A 23,232-nucleotide genomic window follows, 5' to 3' on the forward strand; every position below is an offset into this window, starting at 1 on the left:
ACACAGCCAGTAACACTGCACCCTAATCCAACCCACAGACCAACCACTACACAATCCCAACACACAGCCAGTAACACTGCACTCCAAAGCACCGCAACCCAACACACACACTCTATAAAGTAACCCTACACACAAACACACTGCACCACAACTCTACACACCAACCCAAAGCACACGCACCGCCATCAAGAATCAAGAGACAAAACACTGTCCGTTCACTTAACCATTTTAATAAACTCAGTTCTTTTCACCAATAGTGATACAGACCTCAAATGATTGATAAACACATTTTTGGTTCCCTAAAAAAAAAAAACATAGCTTTCTTCATTTATAAAGGCACTTCACAGGCGTTGCTCCGTTGAAAACAACAGTAGGGTTTGGAATGGATGAGGCACAGTAACAGTGGGATTTTTGAAATTTTGTCACACCAGATAGGTGGGGTGAAATGTGTTGTTTTACAGGGTCAGCCATAGTAGTACGGCGCCCTAGGAGCAAATCAGGGTTAAGGGCACATCAAATATTTTTCACCTTGTTGGCTTGGGGTATGACAACCAGCGGCCTTTTGGTTAGTAGCCAAACGCTCTAACCGCTAGGCTACCTTCAGCTAAAAAGAAAAGCACTATCTTGTTTATATCAATGTCATACACTATATAGCATCATGGTAGTTCATTCATCTTGGCTTTTGGCTCTTGAAACGTTTCAAATTCCAATAACAGTATTTAAATAAGGCTATAAGGAATCTAGGAGTGCTTTTCTCTAAGCAATAACAGAAAAAAAAAACGTTTCTGGAGCCGTTCTGAGATCTCCTTGCCTGCATGTAAGTGGGTATGTGTGTGACAGAATGCAAGAGAGGAAGAAAATGAGACATCGGGAGAGAGAAAGACATTGTGCATGTGTGTTTTTGGATGAATGAGATGGAGATGTCATCATGGCAGCGGTGTTTTTCTCTGTGTGTTGGAGGACTGGGGCTAGGGGGCGCTCTAGGCCCGGGCCAGGGCACGTTTCAGGTCTCGGAGCAGCATGGGGCCCATGACACTCTTCTCTGTGTTGATGGTGATCAGAGCTGCAGACAACTCCCTCAGCTCCACTGTCACCAGCACCAGAGCTCCACTACTGGCCGTCTTACCAGCAAACCTACAGGGAACAGGAGATCGGAGACTGGGTTACAACACGGACTGGATAAAGGGTTACAGGGTAGCACGACCAAATAGGTATATGAGAGAGGGTTACAGAACAGGTAACATGACGGACCAGATATACAGTAGAAGACAGGGTAACAGGACAGACTAAGTACACGAGAAATGGTTACAGGAATGAGTAGATACAGGGTAACATGACTGACTGGATACAAGAGAATTACTGAACACACATTTAGTCTAATCTGGGGCTAGTACTCCAAGTTCAGGGACCAAAGTAAAGGCTGAATAGCTGACCTATAACTAAACTGCATGAAATTAAAAATCAATGTGGGTGCCAGCTGCCTATGCACACCGAGCCCGTCATAAATCCTCAACTAAGAAACATTCCAAAACATGACAAATCCTGCAATTACACAGCATTAGTAAGGTGTGTGAGTGAGTGGGAGAAGAGAGAGAGAGAGAGAGAGAGAGAGACAGGAGAGAGAGAGTCTATTATCCAGCTAACTAAAAAGCCATTAGGGAGGAGACACACCATTCTGTCAATCAAACACATTCACCCCTTTCTTCCCCAGTGTGGGGAATCTGAGACCAGAGTGTGGGCCCCTGAGGAACAGCCCCCACCCCTCCTTCCCCCTGGGAGAATTCTCAGCAGCCCAGTTTCCTAGGACACCAGCCCCGCAGACAGGGGACCAAAATAGGGTGCACATGGTGCCCATTGAGGGTGCTAACAAGAGCCAAGCAGGGGCCCTGACCCGGGGTGACCCAGCCCCTATTTAGGGTGACAGGCCTGGGCTGAGCCCCCTCTCTCCTGTTCCCTCTGGAGCCCCACGTGGCTGACAGGCTGACACCACCCAGCCATCTGCCTCCGTTTAGCACTACATCCCTGGGACAAAGACCCCCTGCCTGCCCCTGGTTAGGCCTCACAAATAACCGTTCTTAGGACTGACAACCAGCCCACAAAGACCCTCCTTCAGGCCTGATAATACCCCAGTAAAGAGCAGAGGAGAGAGGAGCCCCTCACAGCAGATCGAGCTGGAGCGGAGCCTGTAGGCAGGACCAGGGGTCACCAGCTGTCACCGTCACCGGGTACAGATAAACGGCACGACCACCAATTAACACACACTGTGGCACGCACACACAGTAGTGTGTCTGGCTGTGCCTCTGGGGAGCGGCTAAATTACCATCAACAGAAGAGAGGGAGTTTATCAGGCAGCTCTCACAGTCCTCTCAGACTTAATTAAAATATTAGCCACTTCAACAGGATACACACTCCACTGAAAACACCACTAATCCCTCGCCCCTCTCTCCCTCACCCATCTTGCCCTCCCTCCCTCCCTCCACTCTTCCCTTTTCTCTTATTGTTAAATATGAAGTATTAGCCAAAAAGTGTGATGTAAGTTCAGCAGTTGTATAGGCCTCAATATGTAATTTAGCCAACTTTGTTATTTATCACAGGACATCACATGTAATTGCAAACTAGTGTTTTTAAAAAGTCCTACCTAGCCAATGTGTTCTGTGCTTTAGCCTCTTTCCATGCCAGCAGCCTGAGGTGTATGTGTGTGTGGTCCCTGTGGCTTTGTTAATGGGTTTAGGATATAAATCTATCATGAACACTAACACTGCCCCGAGGCTGCTCTTTGAGGCTGCTCTCTCTCTCTCTCTCTCTCTCTGGAGACACTGGTTGGAACACTGCAGCCCAGGGAAGACTGTTGGATTTGTCACTGGATGGTGTGTACTTCTAAGAGAGTTTGGTTTGTGTGTGTTCTCTCTGTACAGGTCAGTTTGGTAGTGGCGGACAATTACTTGATCCATTAGTTCTGTGCTGAAGGCCTCAGGGCAGGATGCTGCCTGGTTCTGATTTCTCTCTCACACACACACACACACACACACACACACACACACGACTAGAGGAGAAAAATCATAATGGGGCACACACAGTGGAGACCCGAGGAGCATCCATTTACAAACCAGACGTGACCCAACTCTTTACTTACACACACACAACCACAGAGAGAGCGCTCAGCGGGGGTGATGGTGGTCTAAACCAGGTCATTGGTATGCCCGTGCTCTCTTCAGGCAGGCGTGTGTGGGGCTAAACACTCGATTAATTGCAGTGTATGAAAAGAAAATCATAACCCCTGGACTTAGAGGGGAGATTGGCATCGATCGCCAGGCTGCCGCTAAGCATCACTCTCCAATTATCTGTGTTTCTCCTCAGTGGAAAGAACCTCACCCTGTTGCCATCTGCCTCCCCTGCACCTCCATCCCTCCCTCCATTCTCCTCCACCATGCAAACACTAAGTGGGCTTCACCTTTACATTCAACCTTAGGCTGGGTCCGGAAGAACAACGTTCAGTCTGCCACCCACCACAACCAACTGGCTCTGAGATAGTTCACAATCATGCCTGGTTGGATTTATATAGAGCTTTTCCAGGTGCTCAAAGTGCTTTGTATTTTGTGGATATATTCAACTTCACAAGGACAGATGTGTTAACTAATGCAGAGCTGGGGTTGGGGAGAGAGAGTACTCACACATACATTGTTATTGGTTGTTCATAAATAACCATTGCTACCACTGTATTTAGAGGTTCACAGCAAAGCTGTGAATACCCATTGTTATTTTCTTTACACGGTCAAGTAACTAATTTGGCACACAGAGTAGAGGCCATAAGCAATTTGGTCAAAAATAATGGCACCGATTGGCCTACAGGGGGAGCTGTTATAACAAGCCTCACTTAAACCCTCCTATCCGTCACATCGTTTGACCTCGACTGAAAACTTTGTATGTTGGCGTCTTTCCTCATGCTGAACGAACTTGCCTCAAGGACCCATAAGGTCTTCCAGGATAGATTTTCCTCCTTGGACATTTTTGAAAATATTTGGAAAAACATCTCATGAACCATAAGTCCAAATAACACAAATTTGGTTTGTAGGCCCGTGGTATGTCTCTTAACTTCGAGATAAGCTAAGGTATTGATTATTGATCAACCAGGAAATCCGATTTCACATTTCCATTGAAATCCTTTGTAAATCCCCTAAACAACGTTCTATCAACTTGAAACTTATCACTATAATGAACCAAACCGAATTTGGTATTGACATAAGACAAGGAAACTATTAAAAGACTCATTCTCTGCATCTGTAATGCTCAAAATCATCATCTCCTCATAAACCACACATCAGATTCACTGCAGATTTTGGATTTAGAGACTCATTTCATTAGTCTTTAAAAGGGAGACTTCGGGATTTTGGCAGTGAGGCCCGTTATCTACTTCCCCAGAGTCAGATGATCTTGTGGATGCCATCTTTAGCTCTCTGTGTCTAGTATAAAAATGACGACGTCCATAGACATGCTAGCCGGCAGACGTCCATAGACATGCTAGCCGGCAGACGTCCATAGACATGCTAGCCGGCAGACGTCCATAGACATGCTAGCCGGCAGACGTCCATAGACATGCTAGCCGGCAGACGTCCATAGACATGCTAGCCGGCAGACGTCCATAGACATGCTAGCCGGCAGACGTCCATAGACATGCTAGCCGGCAGACGTCCATAGACATGCTAGCCGGCAGACGTCCATAGACATGCTAGCCGGCAGACGTCCATAGACATGCTAGCAGGCAGACGTCCATAGACATGCTAGCAGGCAGACGTCCATAGACATGCTAGCAGGCAGACGTCCATAGACATGCTAGCAGGCAGACGTCCATAGACATGCTAGCAGGCAGACGTCCATAGACATGCTAGCAGGCAGACGTCCATAGACATGCTAGCAGGCAGACGTCCATAGACATGCTAGCAGGCAGACGTCCATAGACATGCTAGCAGGCAGACGTCCATAGACATGCTAGCAGGCAGACGTCCATAGACATGCTAGCAGGCAGACGTCCATAGACATGCTAGCAGGCAGACGTCCATAGACATGCTAGCAGGCAGACGTCCATAGACATGCTAGCAGGCAGACGTCCATAGACATGCTAGCAGGCAGACGTCCATAGACATGCTAGCAGGCAGACGTCCATAGACATGCTAGCAGGCAGACGTCCATAGACATGCTAGCCGGCAGACGTCCATAGACATGCTAGCCGGCAGACGTCCATAGACATGCTAGCCGGCAGACGTCCATAGACATGCTAGCCGGCAGACGTCCATAGACATGCTAGCCGGCAGACGTCCATAGACATGCTAGCCGGCAGACGTCCATAGACATGCTAGCCGGCAGACGTCCATAGACATGCTAGCCGGCAGACGTCCATAGACATGCTAGCAGGCAGACGTCCATAGACATGCTAGCCGGCAGACGTCCATAGACATGCTAGCAGGCAGACGTCCATAGACATGCTAGCAGGCAGACGTCCATAGACATGCTAGCAGGCAGACGTCCATAGACATGCTAGCAGGCAGACGTCCATAGACATGCTAGCAGGCAGACGTCCATAGACATGCTAGCAGGCAGACGTCCATAGACATGCTAGCAGGCAGACGTCCATAGACATGCTAGCAGGCAGACGTCCATAGACATGCTAGCAGGCAGACGTCCATAGACATGCTAGCAGGCAGACGTCCATAGACATGCTAGCAGGCAGACGTCCATAGACATGCTAGCAGGCAGACGTCCATAGACATGCTAGCAGGCAGACGTCCATAGACATGCTAGCAGGCAGACGTCCATAGACATGCTAGCAGGCAGACGTCCATAGACATGCTAGCAGGCAGACGTCCATAGACATGCTAGCAGGCAGATGTCCATAGACATGCTAGCAGGCAGATGTCCATAGACATGCTAGCAGGCAGATGTCCATAGACATGCTAGCAGGCAGATGTCCATAGACATGCTAGCAGGCAGATGTCCATAGACATGCTAGCAGGCAGATGTCCATAGACATGCTAGCAGGCAGATGTCCATAGACATGCTAGCAGGCAGATGTCCATAGACATGCTAGCAGGCAGATGTCCATAGACATGCTAGCAGGCAGATGTCCATAGACATGCTAGCAGGCAGATGTCCATAGACATGCTAGCAGGCAGATGTCCATAGACATGCTAGCCTGCAGATGTCCATAGACATGCTAGCCTGCAGATGTCCATAGACATGCTAGCCTGCAGATGTCCATAGACATGCTAGCCTGCAGATGTCCATAGACATGCTAGCAGATACACTACATCACCAAAAGTATGGGGACACCTGCTTGTTGAACATCTCATTCCAAAATCATGGGCATTCAAATCAAATGTATTTATAAAAGCCCTTTTATCAGCAGATGCCAAAGTTCTATACAGAAACCCTGCCATAAACCCCAAACAATGCAGATGTAGAAGAACAGTGGCTCGGAAAAACTACTTAGAAAGGCAGGAAGCTAGGTAGAAACCTAGAGAGGAACCAGACTCCTAGGGGTGGAGATAGCACATGGCCATTAAGGCCAGATTGTTCTTGAAGATGTTTAAACGTTCATAGAAGACCAGCAGGGTCATTCAGCGGTCAAGACAGGAGGTGCGAAAGAAAGGGAGTCAAAAACAGCAGGTCAGGGACAAGGTAGCACGTCCGATGAACAGGTCAGGGTTCCATAGCCAGAGTAAATATGAAGTTGGTAACCCCTTTGTCACTATAATAGCATCCACTCTTCTGGGAAGACTTTCCACTAGCTATTGGAAAATTGCTGAGGGGACTTGCTTCCATTCAGCCACAAGAGCATTAGTGAGGTTGGGCACTGATGTAGGAAGATTAGGCCTGGCTCGCAGTCAGCATTCCAATTCATCCCAAAGGTGTTTGATGGGGTTGAGGTCAGGGCTCTTTGCAGGCCTGTCAAGTTCTTTCACACTGTTTGGACCTCATTGTGCACGGGGGCATTGTCATGCTGAAACAGGAAAGGGCCTTCCCCAAACTGTTGCCACAAAGTTGGAAGCACAAAATCGTTTAGAATGTCATTGTACGCTGTAGCATTAAGTTTCCCCTTCACTGGAACTAAAGGGCCTAACCCGAACCATGAAAAACAGCCCCAGACGCTTGGGATTACGCCTTGTGATCTTCGGCTTGTGTGCGGCTGCTTGGCCATGGAAACCCATTTCATGAAGCTCCCGACAAACAGATCTTCTGCCGATTTTGCTTCCAGAGGCAGTTTGGAACTTGGTAGTGAGTGTTGCAACTGAGGACAGACGATTTTTAGCGAGCTACGTGCTTCAGCGGTCCCGTTCTGGGTGCTCGTCTGGCCTACCACTTCGCAGCTGAGCCGTTGTTGCTCCTAGACGTTTCCATTTCACAATAACAGCACTTACAGTTGACTGGGAAGCTCTAGCAGGGCAGTTATTTGACAAACTGACTTGTTGGAAAGGTGGCATCCTATAATGGTGCCATGTTGAAAGTCACTGAGCTCTTCAGTTTGGCCATTCTATTACCAATTGTCTACGGAGATCGCATGGCTGTATGCTAAATTGTATACACCTGTCAGCAACGGGTGTGATTGAAATAAACAAATCCACTAATTTGAAGGGGTGTCCACATACTTTTGTCTATATAGTGTACCCATAGACTTCGTCATTGCGCTAACACTAGTTAGCAATTGCGCTAGTTACCAACTTCCTTCAAACTGCACGCATAGACAAAAAACGGTATCCATCCTCATTGCCAAAATCCCATAGTATCCCTTAATGGGTTAGATATTTTTTTTCTTCATGCGGCACTCAAATATGGCCTGTACCTATAGATTTCGCATATAGACTCAATGAATTAGCCTCTAAAAAGAACTTGAGAATCATTAGTTGCCGCATTTAAAAAACGGCCACGCTACACCAGACCAGGGCTATAAGAACTGAACCAACGGACATGGGGCCATGAAATTTGGTACGTAAACGTCCTTAGAAGATGTGCGAATATAAAAAAAGAAGTCTCTGCAACCTTAGATTGGCACCAGTGGCATAATATATTCACAGCCTATAAGAAATGAACCATAATGTGTGCTATTCTCACCTCTGGACAAATTGCCTTGAGAAATTCTGGAGAATCCCAATTGCCTTAACTAAAGGGTGTACAATCAATACAATTCCCAAATCTTACCAAATTCACGCCGTAACACAGGAGACTACATGACGGACACGCTCAAATGCACAAGGAGTCAAGAACAAAAGTGTTAAAAGAAGAATTCTAAAACCATAAAAATCATATTCAAAACATATTTGGTACGTAGATTTAAATGAATCTCGAATGAGTTTATTTGATTAAAGTCCCATAATTCAAAGATCACCGCAATACAGTGGCTTTGGGAAGTATTCAGAAACCTTCCCTTTTTCCACTGTTACAGCCTTATTCTATAATGGATTAAATAGTCCCCACCCAATCAATCTACACACAATTCCTCATAATGACAATGCAAAAACAGGTTTTTAGACATTTTTGCAAATGTTAAATATATATTTTTTTAAAACTGATAACACTTACGTAAGTATTCAGACCCTTTACTCAGTAGTTTGTTGAAGCACCTTTGGCAGCGATTACAGCCTCGAGTCTTCTTGGGTATGACGCTACAAGCTTGGCACACCTGTATTTGGGGAGTTTCTCCCATTCTTCTCTGCAGATCCTCTCGAGCTCTGTCAGGTTGGATGGGGAGCGTCGCTGCACAGCTTTTTTCAGGTCTCTCCAGAGATGTTCGATCGGGTTCAAGTCCGGGCTCTGGCTGGGCCACTAAAAGGACATTGAGGCTTGTCCCGATGCCACTCCTGCGTTGTCATGCCTGTGTGCTTAGGGTCGATGTTCTGTTGGAAGGTGGATCTTCGATCCAGTCTGAGATCCTGAGCAGGTTTTCATCAAGGATCTCTGAACTTTGCTCCATTCAGCTTTCCCTCAATCCTGACTCGTGCCCCAGTCCCTGCTACTGAAAAACATCCCCACAGCATGATGCTGCCACCACCATGCTTCACCGTGTGGAACCTGGTGCCAGGTTTCCTCCAGACGTGAAGCTTGGCGTTAAGGCCAAAGAGTTCAATCTTGATTTCTTCAGACCAGAAAATCTTGTTTCGCATGGTCTGAGTCCGTAGGTGCCTTTTGACAAACTCCAAGCGGGCCGTCATGTGCCTTTTACTTAGGAGTGGCTTCGGATTGGCCACTCTACCATAAAGGCCAGATTGGTGGAGTGCTCCAGAGATGGTTGTCCTTCTGGAAGGTTCTCCCATCTCCACAGAGGAACTATGGAGCTCTGTCAGAATGACCATCGGGTTCTTGGTCACTGACCAAGGCCCTTCTCCCCCGATTTCTCAGTTTGTCTGGGCAGCCAGCTCTAGGAAGAGTCTTGGTGGTTCCAAACCTCTTCCAATTAGGAATGGAGGCCACTATGTTCTTGGGGACCTTCAATGCTGCAGAAATGTTTTGGTACCCTTCCCCAGATCCGTGCCGACACAATCCTGTCCCGGAGCTCTACAGACAATTCCTTCGACCTCGTGGCTTGGTTTTTGCTCTGACAACTGTGGGACCTTTATATAGACAGGTGTGTGCCTATCCAAATCATGCCCAATCAATTGAATTTACCACAGGTGGACTCCAATCAAGTTGTAGAAACATCAAATATGATCAATGGAAACAGGATGCACCCGAGCTCAATTTCAAGTCTCATAGCAAAGGGTCTGAATACTTATGTAAATAAGTATTTCAGTATTTAATTTTTTTATACATTCGCAAAAATGATTTAATCAATTTTGGAATAAGGCTGTAAAGTAACAATTTGGAAAAGGGTAAGGGGTCTGAATATTTTCAGAATGCACTGTATACCAATACAGAAAATATTTCACAAATCTTAACCTAAACCATTCGTCAAATTTACCCCAGAGTTGGTGTATAATCGCAACACTAAGAACGATTACCTGCGTCATCAGACCTACAGACAAAACTTAACTGGCATCATCATCCTTGTGGTATTGAGAGATAAACACGGTAATGCTTCCACTGGTTGCACTTTAAGGACGATAGTTCCTACATGATCGTGCCCACTTTGTTTCCCCCTTTGTCATCCTGTGAACCCCGTTCATTGCAGCTCACAGCTATACTTATTTTGTTGCACATTCAGCAATAAAGTTCAAAAACCACAATACAAATTGGAAGCTGCAGAATAATAAAACTAATATTATGACGCCAGGAAAGTTCTTTAGACTGCAAATTGTTGGTATTATCAAATAACGATGACAGTTAAGATTATTTAAATAATGGAATAACATATTGAACATCCTCATTCATTTCATTTAATAGGACAAAACGTTTATTTGTATTTAACTTCGTATATCAGTCATCGTCAAATGGAAACAAAAAAAAAAACTGGATATATGAAACGATTATATTGAAGCAAAGCGAAAACATAGCTTACAATTCCAAAGGTGCACTTTTAAAAATGAAGGTCTCTAACCAACCAAAGCATACAAATACAATCAAATTTGCTTTCAAACTGAGTGAAAAATAGAGCAGATTTATTCTATTCCTCCTGTTTAGACACAAACAAGAACAGCTTTTTCTACATTTGCTTTTCTGCTTGATTTATTGCCAGCCTCCTTTCCAGCAATCAATTGGGCTGTGTTGAAGTGGTGGTCTGGGTTTCCTCGGTTACAACAGGGCTGCACCCTGCTGGTGATTAACGGGACTACATGTCTGAGAGGTAGATTGTGTGTGTGTGTGTGTGTGTGTGTGTGTGTGCAGTAAAGCACCACAAAAGAACATAAAATGGTATCACATGATACCATTTTCAGATCATTATTTCTAAACCTTGACCCCCAGGCATGGATGTGCTGGTGCCCAGGCCAGAGAGGCCTGTCCCTGGGGAGAGGGGGTCCTAGTGGAGGTCACCTCCATCACAGTAATATTAATGCAAAGTGACCTCCACAATGAGCTCTCAGCGTGTGTATCCACTCATATCGATCCCTCTCATTCCTACTGTGTGTGTTTGTAAGCATTAGTCTGTGGGTCTGTCTGTGAGCACTAGTAGTTGTGCAGCATCGACATAACCCCACCTATGAGATACAACCTTCCATTTGGGATTTTCAGATCTGAAGGAAACCGTAGATGGCTCCATCTAACCTTACAGTATATACCTGACCCCTTCAGCTCTGCAGACACAGAAGGGGAGGCTCTTCGGTAGGCTTTGGTGGCATCCAGATTTTCATATTGTCATTCCATCTTCCTCTCATACAGGAATGTATGGTATTACCGGCATAGCACACAAGGGGGCGCTAGAAAATCCCATTAGGACTAACAGAATGCTATCCAAATCAGCACAAACGAATAGCAAAATCACAGATGCTGTTAGCTAAAGAATTTGAAAAGCTCATAAAGTTATACAAGCATAGCTGGTAGCTACCAAATAAAATGTTCGGTGAGTGTGGGCATTTACAAGAAAAAGTGAACGAGAGAAATTCTGCAAATGAACAAAGTAGTGATGCATGCTTTTCTGAAGGAAGGGCAACATGTGTACACAGAGAACAGAGGAGATAAAAAAACAACCTCTAGTTGGAAGCACAGGGGAAAAAATGACAACCTAAACGGAGCTCTTTGACTTCTGGCAGAAAACCATAAGATATCTGATGGCAAATATTTAGTATTGACTTGCATACAAGTGTAACTTCATTATCTCATGTGTGCTGCACAACAGAGACTTGCCGATAGAGCTTCAAGTTCCTCGGCGTACACAGAGGTCGATCGATTACGATTTTTCAACGCCAATACTGATTATTGGAGGACCAAAGAAAGCAGATACCGATTAAAAATCGGCCAATTTTTTAATAATGACAATTACAACAATACTGAATGAACACTTATTTTAACTTAATATAATACATCAATAAAAATCTATTTAGTCTGAAATAAATAATGAAACATGCTCAATTTGGTTTAAATAATGCAAAAACAAAGTGTTGGAGAAGTGAAAGTGCAATATGTGCCATGTAAAAAAGCAAACGTTTGAGTTCCTTGCTCAGAACATGAGAACATATGAAAGTTGGTGGTTCCTTTTAACATGAGACTTCAATATGCCAAGGTATGAGGTTTTAGGTTGTAGTTAATATAGTATTTATAGGACTATTTCTCTCTATACCATTTGTATTTCATATACCTTTGACTATTGGATGTTCTTATAGGCACTATAGTATTGCCAGTGTAACAGTAGAGCTTCCATCCCTCTCCTCGACCCTACCTGGGCTCGAACCAGGAACACATCGACAACAGCCACACTCGAAGCAGCGTTACCCATCGCTCCACAAAAGCCGCGGCCCTTGCAGAGCAAGGGGAATAACTACTCAAAGTCTCAGAATGAGTGACATTTGAAACGCTATTAGCGCGCACCCAGCTAACTAGCTAGCCATTTCACATCGGTTACACCAGCCATTAGGCTGATAGGCTTGAAGTCATAAACAGCGATGTGCTTGCAAAGAGCTGCTGACAAAACGCACGAAAGTGCTGTTTGAATGAATGCTTACGAGCCTGCTGCAGCCTACCATCGCTCAGTCAGACTGCTCTATCAAATCATAGACTTAATTATAACATAATAACACACAGAAATACGAGCCTTTGGTCATTAATATGGTCGAATCCGGAAACTATCATCTCAAAAACAAAACGTTTATTATTTCAGTGAAATACGGAACCATTCGGTATTTTATCTAAAGGGTGGCATCCCTAAGTCTAAATATTCTTGTTACATTACACAACCTTCAATGTTAAGTCATAATTACGTAAAATTCTGGCAAATTAGTTCGCAATGAGCCAGGCTGCCCAAACTGTTGCATATACCCTGACTCTGCGTGCAATGAACGCAAGAGAAGTGACACAATTTCACCTGGTTAATATTGCCTGCTAACCTGGATTTCTTTTAGCTAAATATGCAGGTTTAAAAATGTATACTTCTGTGTATTGATTTTCAGAAAGGCATTGGTGTTTATGGTTAGGTACAGTCGTCCAACGATTGTGCTTTTTTCGCAAATGCGCTTTTGTTAAATCATCCCCCAGCGTTGCATCGATTATATGCAACGCTAGATAAACAAGTAATATCATCAACCATGTGTAGTTAAAACTAGTGATTATGATTGATTGATTGTTTTTTATAAGATAAGTTTAATGCTAGCTAGCAACTTACCTTGGCTTACTGCATTCGCGTAACAGTTAAGAGTAAGATTGCAAGATTGGATCCCCCGAGTTGACAAGGTGAAAATCTGTCGTTCTGCCCCTGAACAAGGCAGTTAACCCACCGTTCCTAGGCCGTCATTGAAAATAAGAATGTGTTATTAACTGACTTGCCTAGTTAAATAAAAGGTATATTTATTTAAAAAAAATATATATCTTTTTTTAAATCAGCGCCCAAAAATACCGATTTCCGATTGTTATGAAAACTTGAAAATCGGCCATTCCGATTAATCGGTCGACCTCTAGTACACATCACTGACAAACTAAAATGGTCCACCCACACAGACAGTGTGGTGAAGAAAGCGCAAAAGCGCCTCTTCAATCTCAGAAGGCTGAATATATTTGTTTTGGCACCTAAAACCCTCAATCTTACAGATGCACAATTGCGAGCATCCCATTGGGGTGTATCACTGCCTGGTACGGCAACTGCACCGCCCGAAGCCGCAGGGCTCTCCAGAGGGTGGTGCGGACTGCCCAACGCATCACCGGGGGCAAACTATCTGCCCTCCAGGATACCGACAGCACCCGATGTCACAGGAATGCCAAAAAGATAATCTAGAACAACAACCACCCGAGCCACTGCCTGTTCACCCCACTATCATCCAGAAGACGATGTCAGTGCAGGTGCATCAAAGCTGGGACCGAGAGACTGAAAAACAGCTTCCATCTCAAGGCCCTCAGACTGTTAAACAGCCATCACTAGCACATTAGAAGCAGCTGCCCTATATACAGTTGAAGTCGGAAGTTTACATACACCTTAGCCAAATACATTTAAACTCATTTTTTCACAATCCCTGACATTTAATCCTAGTAAAAAATCCCCGTTTTAGGTCAGTTAGGATTACCACTTTATTTTAAGAAAATGAAATGGTAGAATAATAGTAGAGAGAATGATTTACTTCAGCTTTTATTTCTATCACATTCCCAGTGGGTCAGAAGTTTACATACACTCAAATTAGTATTTGGTAGCATTGCCTTTAAATTGTTTAACTTGGGTCAAATGTTTTGGGTAGCCTTCCAAAAGCTTCTCATTCCTCCTGACAGAGCTGGTGTAAATGAGTCAGGTTTGCAGGCCTCCTTGCTCGTACACGCTTTTTCAGTTCTGCCCACAGATGTTCTATAGGATTGAGGTCAGGGCTTTGTGATGGCCACTCCAATACATTGACTTTGTTGTCCTTAAAGCCATTTTCCACAACTTTGGAAGTATGCTTAGGGTCATTGTCCATTTGGAAGACCCATTTGCGACCAAGCTTTAACTTCCTGACTGATGTCTTGAGAAGTTGCTTCAATATATCCACATCATTTTACTCCCTCATGATGCCATCTATTTTGTGAAGTGCACCAGTTCCTCCTGCAGCAAAGCACCCCCACAACATGATGCTGCCACCCCCGTGCTTCACGGTTGGGATGGAGTTCTTCGGCTTGCAAGCCTCCCCCTTTTTCCTCCAAACATAATGATGGTCATTATCGGGTTCAAGTCTGGGCTCTGGATTGGCCACTCAAGGACATTGAGACTTTTCATCAAGGTTCTCTCTGTACTTTGCTCCGGTCAGCTTTCCCTCAATCCCGACTAGTCTCCCAGCTTGCTCAGTTTAGCCGGGCGGCCAGCTCTAGGAAGAGTTATGGTGGTTCCAAACTTCTTCCATTTAAGAATGATGGAGGCCACTGTGTTCTTGGGCAAATTCAATGCTGCAGAAATGTTTTGGTACCCTTCCCTAATACTGTCTCTCGGAGCTCTCCAGACAATTTCTTCGACCTCATGGCTTGGTTTTTGCTCTGACATGCACCATCAACTGTGGGACCTTTCTATAGACAGGTGTGTGCCTTTCCAAATCAAGTCCAATAAATTGAATTTAACACAGATGGACTCCAAGTTGTAGAAACATTGATGATAAATGGAAACACCTGAGCTCAATTTCAAGTCTCATAGGAAAGGGTCTGAATACTTAAGTAAATAAGGCGTTTCTGTTTTTTAAACTTTTTTTAAACTCCTTTTTCATGATATCCAATTGGTAGTTAGTCTTGTCCCATCACTGCAACTCCAGTACGGACTCGGGAGAGGCGAAGGTCGAGAGCCGGGCGTCCTCCGGCTTGGCAGGGTTGTGTTTCGCACTGCTTCTTGAGACACTGCTCGCTTAACCCGAAAGACAGCCACACCAACATTTTTAAAGGTTATGCATGCCAACATATTAACCAAGAATTAAGAGTTGGCAAAGTGGTCATGTCAGGTGAAAATTATATAAAACGGTTTACCATCGCAACATTTGGATGTACATTCACAATCAAGCTGGCGATGCCTCATCGGGATTGGTTATTCCCCATCATTTGCAACAATGTCAATTAGCACCCACCATACTCTATTTCGATCAGAAGAAGAAGCATATAGATGCTCCTTGTATCTTTGGTTGTCACCTTTCCATTGCAATACCTCAAACTGTCGTGATGACCAGCTGAGATACTTTTAGGAGGTGATTTGACTCCTGGCTCAGTTTGTCTGAACCGTTTGTCTGAACTGTTTGTCTGACAAAAAACGTTTGTCTGAACATCCTAAAACCAACTCTGAGCTGGGATTTTTTTTGTCTTCAAAAAAACAACAGGTGAACAGGAATTCCTAGGAACTTTTGAGACCCTTTGTGGATACAGGCCCAGGTCATCATTGTGAGACCAGAAGAGAGCGTGTCATCATTAAGGGACGGTGAGGAGAGTGCAGCTTCCTCACCAGTCGTCAGCCAGCCAGGAGACAGAGATTGATAGTCCAGAGTCATTTGTCCTATTGGTTATTCTAAATGAAGTATGGGGTTATTGGAGGCAGGCCTCTCCCACCGGCTAACATTGATTTCCACTGATTCTCCTCTCCTCCCAGCTCCCTGTAACCTTGTGCTGGTGTCTCCTATCATCTCCCTCCCACTCTCCCTCACCTTTTCTACCCCCCTCTATTTTTCCATCCCCTTCTCTTCTTTTTCTTCCTCTCTCGCGTGCTCTTATTCATCCTCTCCCGCATTCCCCTCCCTGTTACTCATCCTCGCGCTCAAACAGAAAGAGACGGGGGAGACAAAGGAAAGGAGGGAGAGAGACGGACATCCAGGATAGAGAGACAGACAGGGAGGTAAAGATAAAGTGAAAGAGGGACAGAGTGGGAGACAGAGGGAAAGATAAAAGGAGCGACAGGAAGAGAGACAGAGAGGAAGTGAAAGAGACATAAGGAAACAGAGAGCGAGAGAAAGAGCCAGAGGGAGGGGTAATTATCCGTCAGGTGTGTGGGTGTGCGTGACAGAGGAGGAAGCTCATTAGCACACCATGTGTACCCCAATTACACAACAAGCCTTCACACGCACACACACATCTCACCTGTGGATGTTGTCTTGACCGGATGGAACCACTCCCAGGTTGGCCACGGTTGCCACCTGTCTGCTGATTGGTTGGCGGGTCGTGTTCTCTGCTGCCATGGTGATGGTTGCCGAGCTCTCGTTCATGCCCAGCAGTTTCCCTGATTGGGTGAGAAACAGAAACAAGTGAAATGATGCACTCGCATCACATCGAGGAGGTTGTGCTGCAGGTGCGCGGAAGAAGAATCCTCACTAACTGTTCACAACACACACAGCCAGTCTGATTGTGACAAACGACAGGAAATGAACCTAGTTCTGAAGAGCTTGACTGTGAAGGAGACGAAGAAAGAAAGTGCACTTTTGGACAACACAAGAGCTCCCAACACTCCAGATAGAGCATTTAATGAGGACTGGGGGAGGGAGGGATGGAGTTTAGAGTGAGTGGGGTGGTGGGGGCACAAGTTAGCCAAGGGAAAATACCCCATTCAGGTCGAAATAACAACAAATCTGTTTCTAAAGACCACCTGAAGAGAAGTAAAGTGGTTTGGTTGAAATAATCATCTTTAAAAGGCGAAGGGCGGGTTAATTCTAGCCGTTCGGTCTCCTATCCTCTTCCCTCTGATTGCTATGAATAGGACTATAGTGAATGAAGATTCGTTAATGAATTAATAAGACGAGGAAGGCATTTAGCAGACACTTAAGAGTGCTGCATTCTCTCAATGTCTCTTATATTCACAGGAGAGTGAGGTGTGTGTGTGTGTGTGTGTGTGTGTGTGTGTAAAAGATATTCAACCACTCTTGGGAGGCGAATCAAAGTTGAATGTTTCTTATTGATTCAATTGGTAGAAAGCCTCCATAGAAAGCAGTCCAGTCATTATTGGCCCCACTTACGAAGCCATTACCTACACACTACATATGTTGCTGCTTGGACTAAGGCACACATCTTTCACAGTGACTAATCCTAAACACCCGTGATTGGTCACGGTGACGATAATGCAGCTAATGTTCTGTCTGATTGTGTAAGATAATGATTCAGATATTTTTTTATTTTTCGGGATTTAACAGCGTATGATAACTTACCTTGCTCCTTGCGGAAGTCCTGTTCGGTCATGGTGGCGGGTAGGAAGAGTTCTCCTACGGCAGGCTGGATGGACACACTGAACTGGTCCTCCTTCGTACTGATGGACAAACAGGACGACAGACCAACAAGCCCCTCGTTGAAATTAGTGGTGTGTGTGTGTGTGTGTACAGCTGCGTGCGTGTTTGACGTTCTCTCCATCTCCGTTGTGATTGTCATGCAAAACACACTGGGCGATTGGCATTTTAGGAAAGATTGATTTGCTCGGTCCCAAACAGGTTCTCTGATCAACCTATTGATCAGCGAGCAGAGACATGGATAAGAGAAGAGATGAGAAGAAGGAGGAGAGGTTCCTTCTACAGCTGGAAGAAAAACAGGATAGGAAAGAGGAAGAAGAGGCTATAGCTGTTTCAGCCTCACTGTCTAAAAACGACTCGACGCCAGAGTATCTTACCACAGCTGGAAGTTGGCTGCTTGTGTTGAGTCGTTGAAGTCGACGCCCAAAGACACAGTCACCGAGGCCTCTGGCAGCAGACATTCTGAGAACGGAGAGAAGGAAGGAGAGGAGGATGAAAAGAGATGAGTGAGTGACAAGGGCAGAGGACGAAGAGAGGGAAAGGGAGAGGTCATTAGAGTGGAACAGACAGGCATGCAGACGCCACTTGTGTTTTCTACTTCACAAAGCAAGGCCACCACGTGTGACAAATCCATCCTTCAATCTCATCCTCCACAACGAGACAGAACACAAAAAATGAAGGAGTAGCATATTTCCAAAACAACAGGGTTGTCAAAGAGAATGTCAGGGTCTAAAGAGGAGAGAGAGAAAGTGAAAGAGGGGGAGATGGATATGTATAAAGGAGGAAGAGAGATTGGGGGTGAGAGATCTGAGAGACCGAGGGGAGGGGGGGGAGACGAAGCAGAGAGAGATCTGAGAGACCGAGGGTAGAGAGAAAGACATGAAGCAGAGAGAGAGATCTGAGAGACCGAGGGGTGAGAGAAAGAGGGAGTCATAGGCCAAGAGGAGAGAGAAGGATCCTCCACGGTCTCCTGAGCAACCAAGTGTTTCTCTGTCTCTGCGGAGCGGAACTCTGTCACACAGAGGAGAGGACCCTGGACACCAGAGCCATCATACACTCTCTTTCTCTCCACTCTTCTCAAAGCTGCTTTCTATCCCTCCATCACCATCTTCCCATTTGTCTCACTCTCTCCCTCTCCATTTGAGTTTTAAGAGAAACGTGGACTTTACTCCAGTAGATGCTGACATATAGAAGAGACAGATCTATTGTAACACATTGTGGGCTATGCTGCTGTAGGAATAGCCAAGCGCTCGTCTGTAACATGTCTTTGAGGTTAAATACACTGTGGGGTAAAGTAAGGTATTCTGTCTGCATTCACTTTCTCCTGCTCAATATGAAAAGCAACTCCACTCTCACGCACACCCACACTCTAAGCTCAATCGATCCCAATTACCCAGTGTTTGGCTGCCGGAGTTCCTTCAATGCCCAATCAATCCACAGCCAATTGATGCTTTTAACGCGCTTGAGCGCACACCTTTTCATCTTGGCCCCCCCCCTTTCTTTTGTTTTTCTTTAATGTCTGGGCTCAGAGGGATGTGTGTGTGTTATGAATGAAGACACACCATATAGACAAAACTGTATAGACACCCCTTCAAATTAGTGGATTTGTCTATTTCAGCCACACCCGTTGCTGCTGACAGGTGTATAAAATTAAAGGGCACAGACATGCAATCTCCATAGACAAACATTGGCAGTAGAATGACCTCACTGAAGAGCTCAGTGACTTTCAATGTTGCACCGTCATAATACGCAACTATTCCAACAAGTCAGTTTGTCAAATTTCTGCCCTGATAGAGCTGCCCCGGTCAACTGTAAGTGCTGTTATTGTGAAGTGGAAACGTCTACGAACAACAACGGCTCAGTGGTAGGCCACACAAGTTCACAGAACGGGACCGCTGAGTGCTGAAGCGCGTTAAAAATAGTCTGTCCTCGGATGCAACACTCACTACCGAGTTCCAAACTGCCCCCGGAAGCAACGTCAACACAAGAGAACTGTTCGTCGGGAGCTTCATGAAACGGGTTTCCATGGCCGAGCAGCCGCACACAAGCATAAGATCACCAGGCACAATGCCAAGCATCGGCTGGAGCGGTGTAAAGTAATTTCGCTACGGAGCAGTGGAAACGTGTTCTCTGTGATGAATCATGCTTCACCATCTGGCAATCTGACAAACAAATCTGGGTTTGGCGGATGCCAGGAGAACACCACCTTCAAGAATGCACGGTTCCAACTTCAGTTTGGTTGACGATGAAAAATGGTTTGAGGCTGTTTTTCATGGTTCGGGCTAAGCCCCTTAGTTCCATTGACGGGAAATCTTAACGCTACAGCATACAATGACATTCTAGACAATTCTGTGCTGCCAACCTTGTGGCAACTGTTTTGGGAAGGCCCTTTCCTGTTTCAGCATGACAATGTCCCTGTGCACAAAGAGGTCCATACACTGAGCGCTGTGTCCATACACAGAGACCTACACTGAGCGCTGACCTCAACCCCATCAAACACATTTGGGATGAATCGGTACTCCGACTGTGAGCCAGGCCTAATCGCCCAACATCAGTGCCCGACCTCACTAATGCTTGTGGCTGAATGGAAGCAAGTCCCCACAGCAATGTTCCAACATCTAGTGGAAAGTCTTCCCAGAAGAGTGGAGGCTGTTATAGCGGCAAAGGGGGGACCAACTCCATATTAGTCCAAAATCAATGGCATTATGTTCGACGAGCAGGTACCCACATACACTACATGACAAAAAGGATATAACTCACCTATAGTATTGAAGCAGTGAATTACCAAAACATTTATCCAACATTGAAGGTCCACAAGAACAGTGGCCTCTGTCATTCTTAAATGGAAGAAGTTTGGAACCACCAAGACTCTTCCTAGAGCTGGCCACCCAGCCAAACTGAGCAATCTGTGGAGAAGGGCCTTGGTCAGGGAGGTGACCAAGAACCCGATGGTCACTGACAGAGCTCTAGAGTTCTTCTGTGGAGATGGAGGTCCTTCTGGAAAGTTCTCCCATCTCTGCAGCACTCCACCAATCAGGCCTTTATCGTAGAGGGGCCAGACGGAAACCACTCCTCAGTAAAAGGCACATGACAGCCCACTTGGAGTTTGCCAAAAGGCACCACGAGAAACAAGATTCTCTGCTCTGATGAAACCAAGATTGAACTCTTTATCCTGAATGCCAAGCTTCACTTCTGGAAGAAACCTGGCACCATCCGTACGGTGAAGCATGGTGGCAGCAGCATCATGCTGTGGGGATGTTTTTCAGCAGCAGGGACTGGGAGACCAGTCACGATTGAGGGAAAGATGAACAGAGCAGAGTACAAGTACAGAGAGATCCTTGATGAAAACCTGCTCCAGAGCGTTCAGGACCTCAGACTTGGGCGAGGGTTCACCTTCTAACGGGACAACGAACCTAAGCACACAGCCAAGACAACGCAGGAGTGGCTTCGGGACAAGTCTCTGAATATCCTTGAGTGGCCCAGCCAGCCAAGTCAAGGGGTCTGAATACTTTCTGAATGCACTCTATTATGTTATCTAGCCCGCCTACAGTATATTATGTTATCTAGCCCGACTACAGTATTGAAGCAGTGTATTATGTTATCTAGCCCGCCTACAGTATTGAAGCAGTGTATTATGTTATCTAGCCCGCCTACAGTATTGAAGCAGTGTATTATGTTATCTAGCCCACCTACAGTATTGAAGCAGTGTATTGTGTTATCTAGCCCACCTACAGTATTGAAGCAGTGTATTGTGTTATCTAGCCCACCTACAGTATTGAAGCAGTGTATTGTGTTATCTAGCCCGCCTACAGTATTGAAGCAGTGTATTATGTTATCTAGCCCACCTACAGTATTGAAGCAGTGTATTGTGTTATCTAACCCACCTACAGTATTGAAGCAGTGTATTATGTTATCTAACCCACCTACAGTATTGAAGCAGTGTATTATGTTATCTAACCCACCTACAGTATTGAAGCAGTGTATTATGTTATCTAGCCCACCTACAGTATTGAAGCAGTGTATTGTGTTATCTAGCCCACCTACAGTATTGAAGCAGTGTATTATGTTATCTAGCCCACCTACAGTATTGAAGCAGTGTATTGTGTTATCTAACCCACCTACAGTATTGAAGCAGTGTATTATGTTATCTAACCCACCTACAGTATTGAAGCAGTGTATTGTGTTATCTAGCCCACCTACAGTATTGAAGCAGTGTATTATGTTATCTAACCCACCTACAGTATTGAAGCAGTGTATTATGTTATCTAACCCACCTATAGCATTGAAGCAGTGCATGTCGAGTCCTGTGGGGTCCCTGTCTCCGATGTGGATCTGTTCCAGAGGGTGGTCTGTGGTGTTGGTCAGGCTGATCTGGACTGAGACCATGGTGGGCTGGTAGAGACAGGGCTGTCTGGGGAACTGGTACTGGGCTGACAGACCTTTACCAGTCATACGGTGCAGCAGGTCATGGCTCTTCTCGGGGACAAACGCTGGGCCGCTCACCTGGAGGAGGAGGGCGGCACAGGAAAGAGGGCAGGGGGTGAGGATACAGAGAGAAAACAGAGAGAGCGAGACAGGCACTTGTTTTGAGACAAAACCGTGTAATCGCTCACCGGGACCACAGACAATAGGAAGAAGGTATGATCTTAAAAAAAGGTTGGTTGATAACTGACCGACATGGTCTTTGTAAAAGGTACACATACAAATACTTATTTACTCTTTTCATTTGCTGGTCGATAGCGTAGGCCCAGCACTCAATATGTATTCACCATCTACAATTCAGTGGTTATGCTCTTCGATTTTGTTTCGACCGCAAAAGAACTGAGGGTTTGTTGACAACTTAAGCCTAGCTCTGTTCATTAAAACAACCTTTCTCCCCTGAAAAGGGCCCATTCCACTGTTCTAGAAAAGCCCCATATAAACCCACTGTATTATTATTGGTATTATTCCCCAATCAGGCAGGCTAGTAGTGAGTGGGCCTGATGGCAGGCTGAAGGACTGCTCAGGCTTAATGAATGGGAACAGTAGAGGCCTGCCATTCAACTCTCCATTAAACAGAGCTTTTACCTTTTCACCGGCAGAAAATGGAATTACCATAGCACAGAAAGGCAGGACAAAACACCATGCCAGGAGGAGAAGACACTTTAGAGAGACATTCTTGGGTTTAAGAGGAGTGGTTTTCCTTGATCTTTGGAGTGTTTTGCTTGTTCTTTATTTTCCCGTTCCCTGCATTAGCATGGTCCCGCTCTTACTCTGTTCCTTTCATTCTTTTTCCCGGTGCATAAACCGGCTCGACTCGCCCATTTGACAGTGGCGACGGCCTCCTCTCGACTCAAGAGGACCAACCCTACATTAGCATTGTACATGGACGTGCACCTAGGCCGACGTGTTGCAGTACAGGTCATCTACGTCACAGACGAAGACGGGCGCAACAACAATTAAGCTCCATGCCAAAACAAATCAACCT

The 23,232-nt window shown here is 45.5% G+C and overlaps 1 protein-coding gene across 1 annotated transcript in view; it reads right to left on the reverse strand.

The window, feature by feature from the left end:
* Positions 1-214: 214 nt before the first annotated feature.
* LOC110509669 (AP-3 complex subunit beta-1) overlaps positions 215-23,232 on the reverse strand; it is a 65,522-nt gene continuing 42,504 nt past the window's right edge. The window contains exons 23-27 of the mRNA XM_036967340.2: positions 22,040-22,268; positions 18,143-18,227; positions 17,691-17,788; positions 16,633-16,771; positions 215-1,134 (exon numbers count right to left, since the gene is read on the reverse strand). Of these exons, the coding sequence (XP_036823235.2) occupies positions 981-1,134; positions 16,633-16,771; positions 17,691-17,788; positions 18,143-18,227; positions 22,040-22,268 (705 nt within the window). The 3' untranslated portion in view covers positions 215-980. The remainder of the gene's footprint in view (positions 1,135-16,632; positions 16,772-17,690; positions 17,789-18,142; positions 18,228-22,039; positions 22,269-23,232) is intronic.

Source organism: Oncorhynchus mykiss, chromosome 29 (genome assembly GCF_057628025.1).
Source record: "Oncorhynchus mykiss isolate SJ-2025 chromosome 29, ASM5762802v1, whole genome shotgun sequence".
Taxonomy (NCBI): Eukaryota; Metazoa; Chordata; class Actinopteri; order Salmoniformes; family Salmonidae; genus Oncorhynchus; species Oncorhynchus mykiss.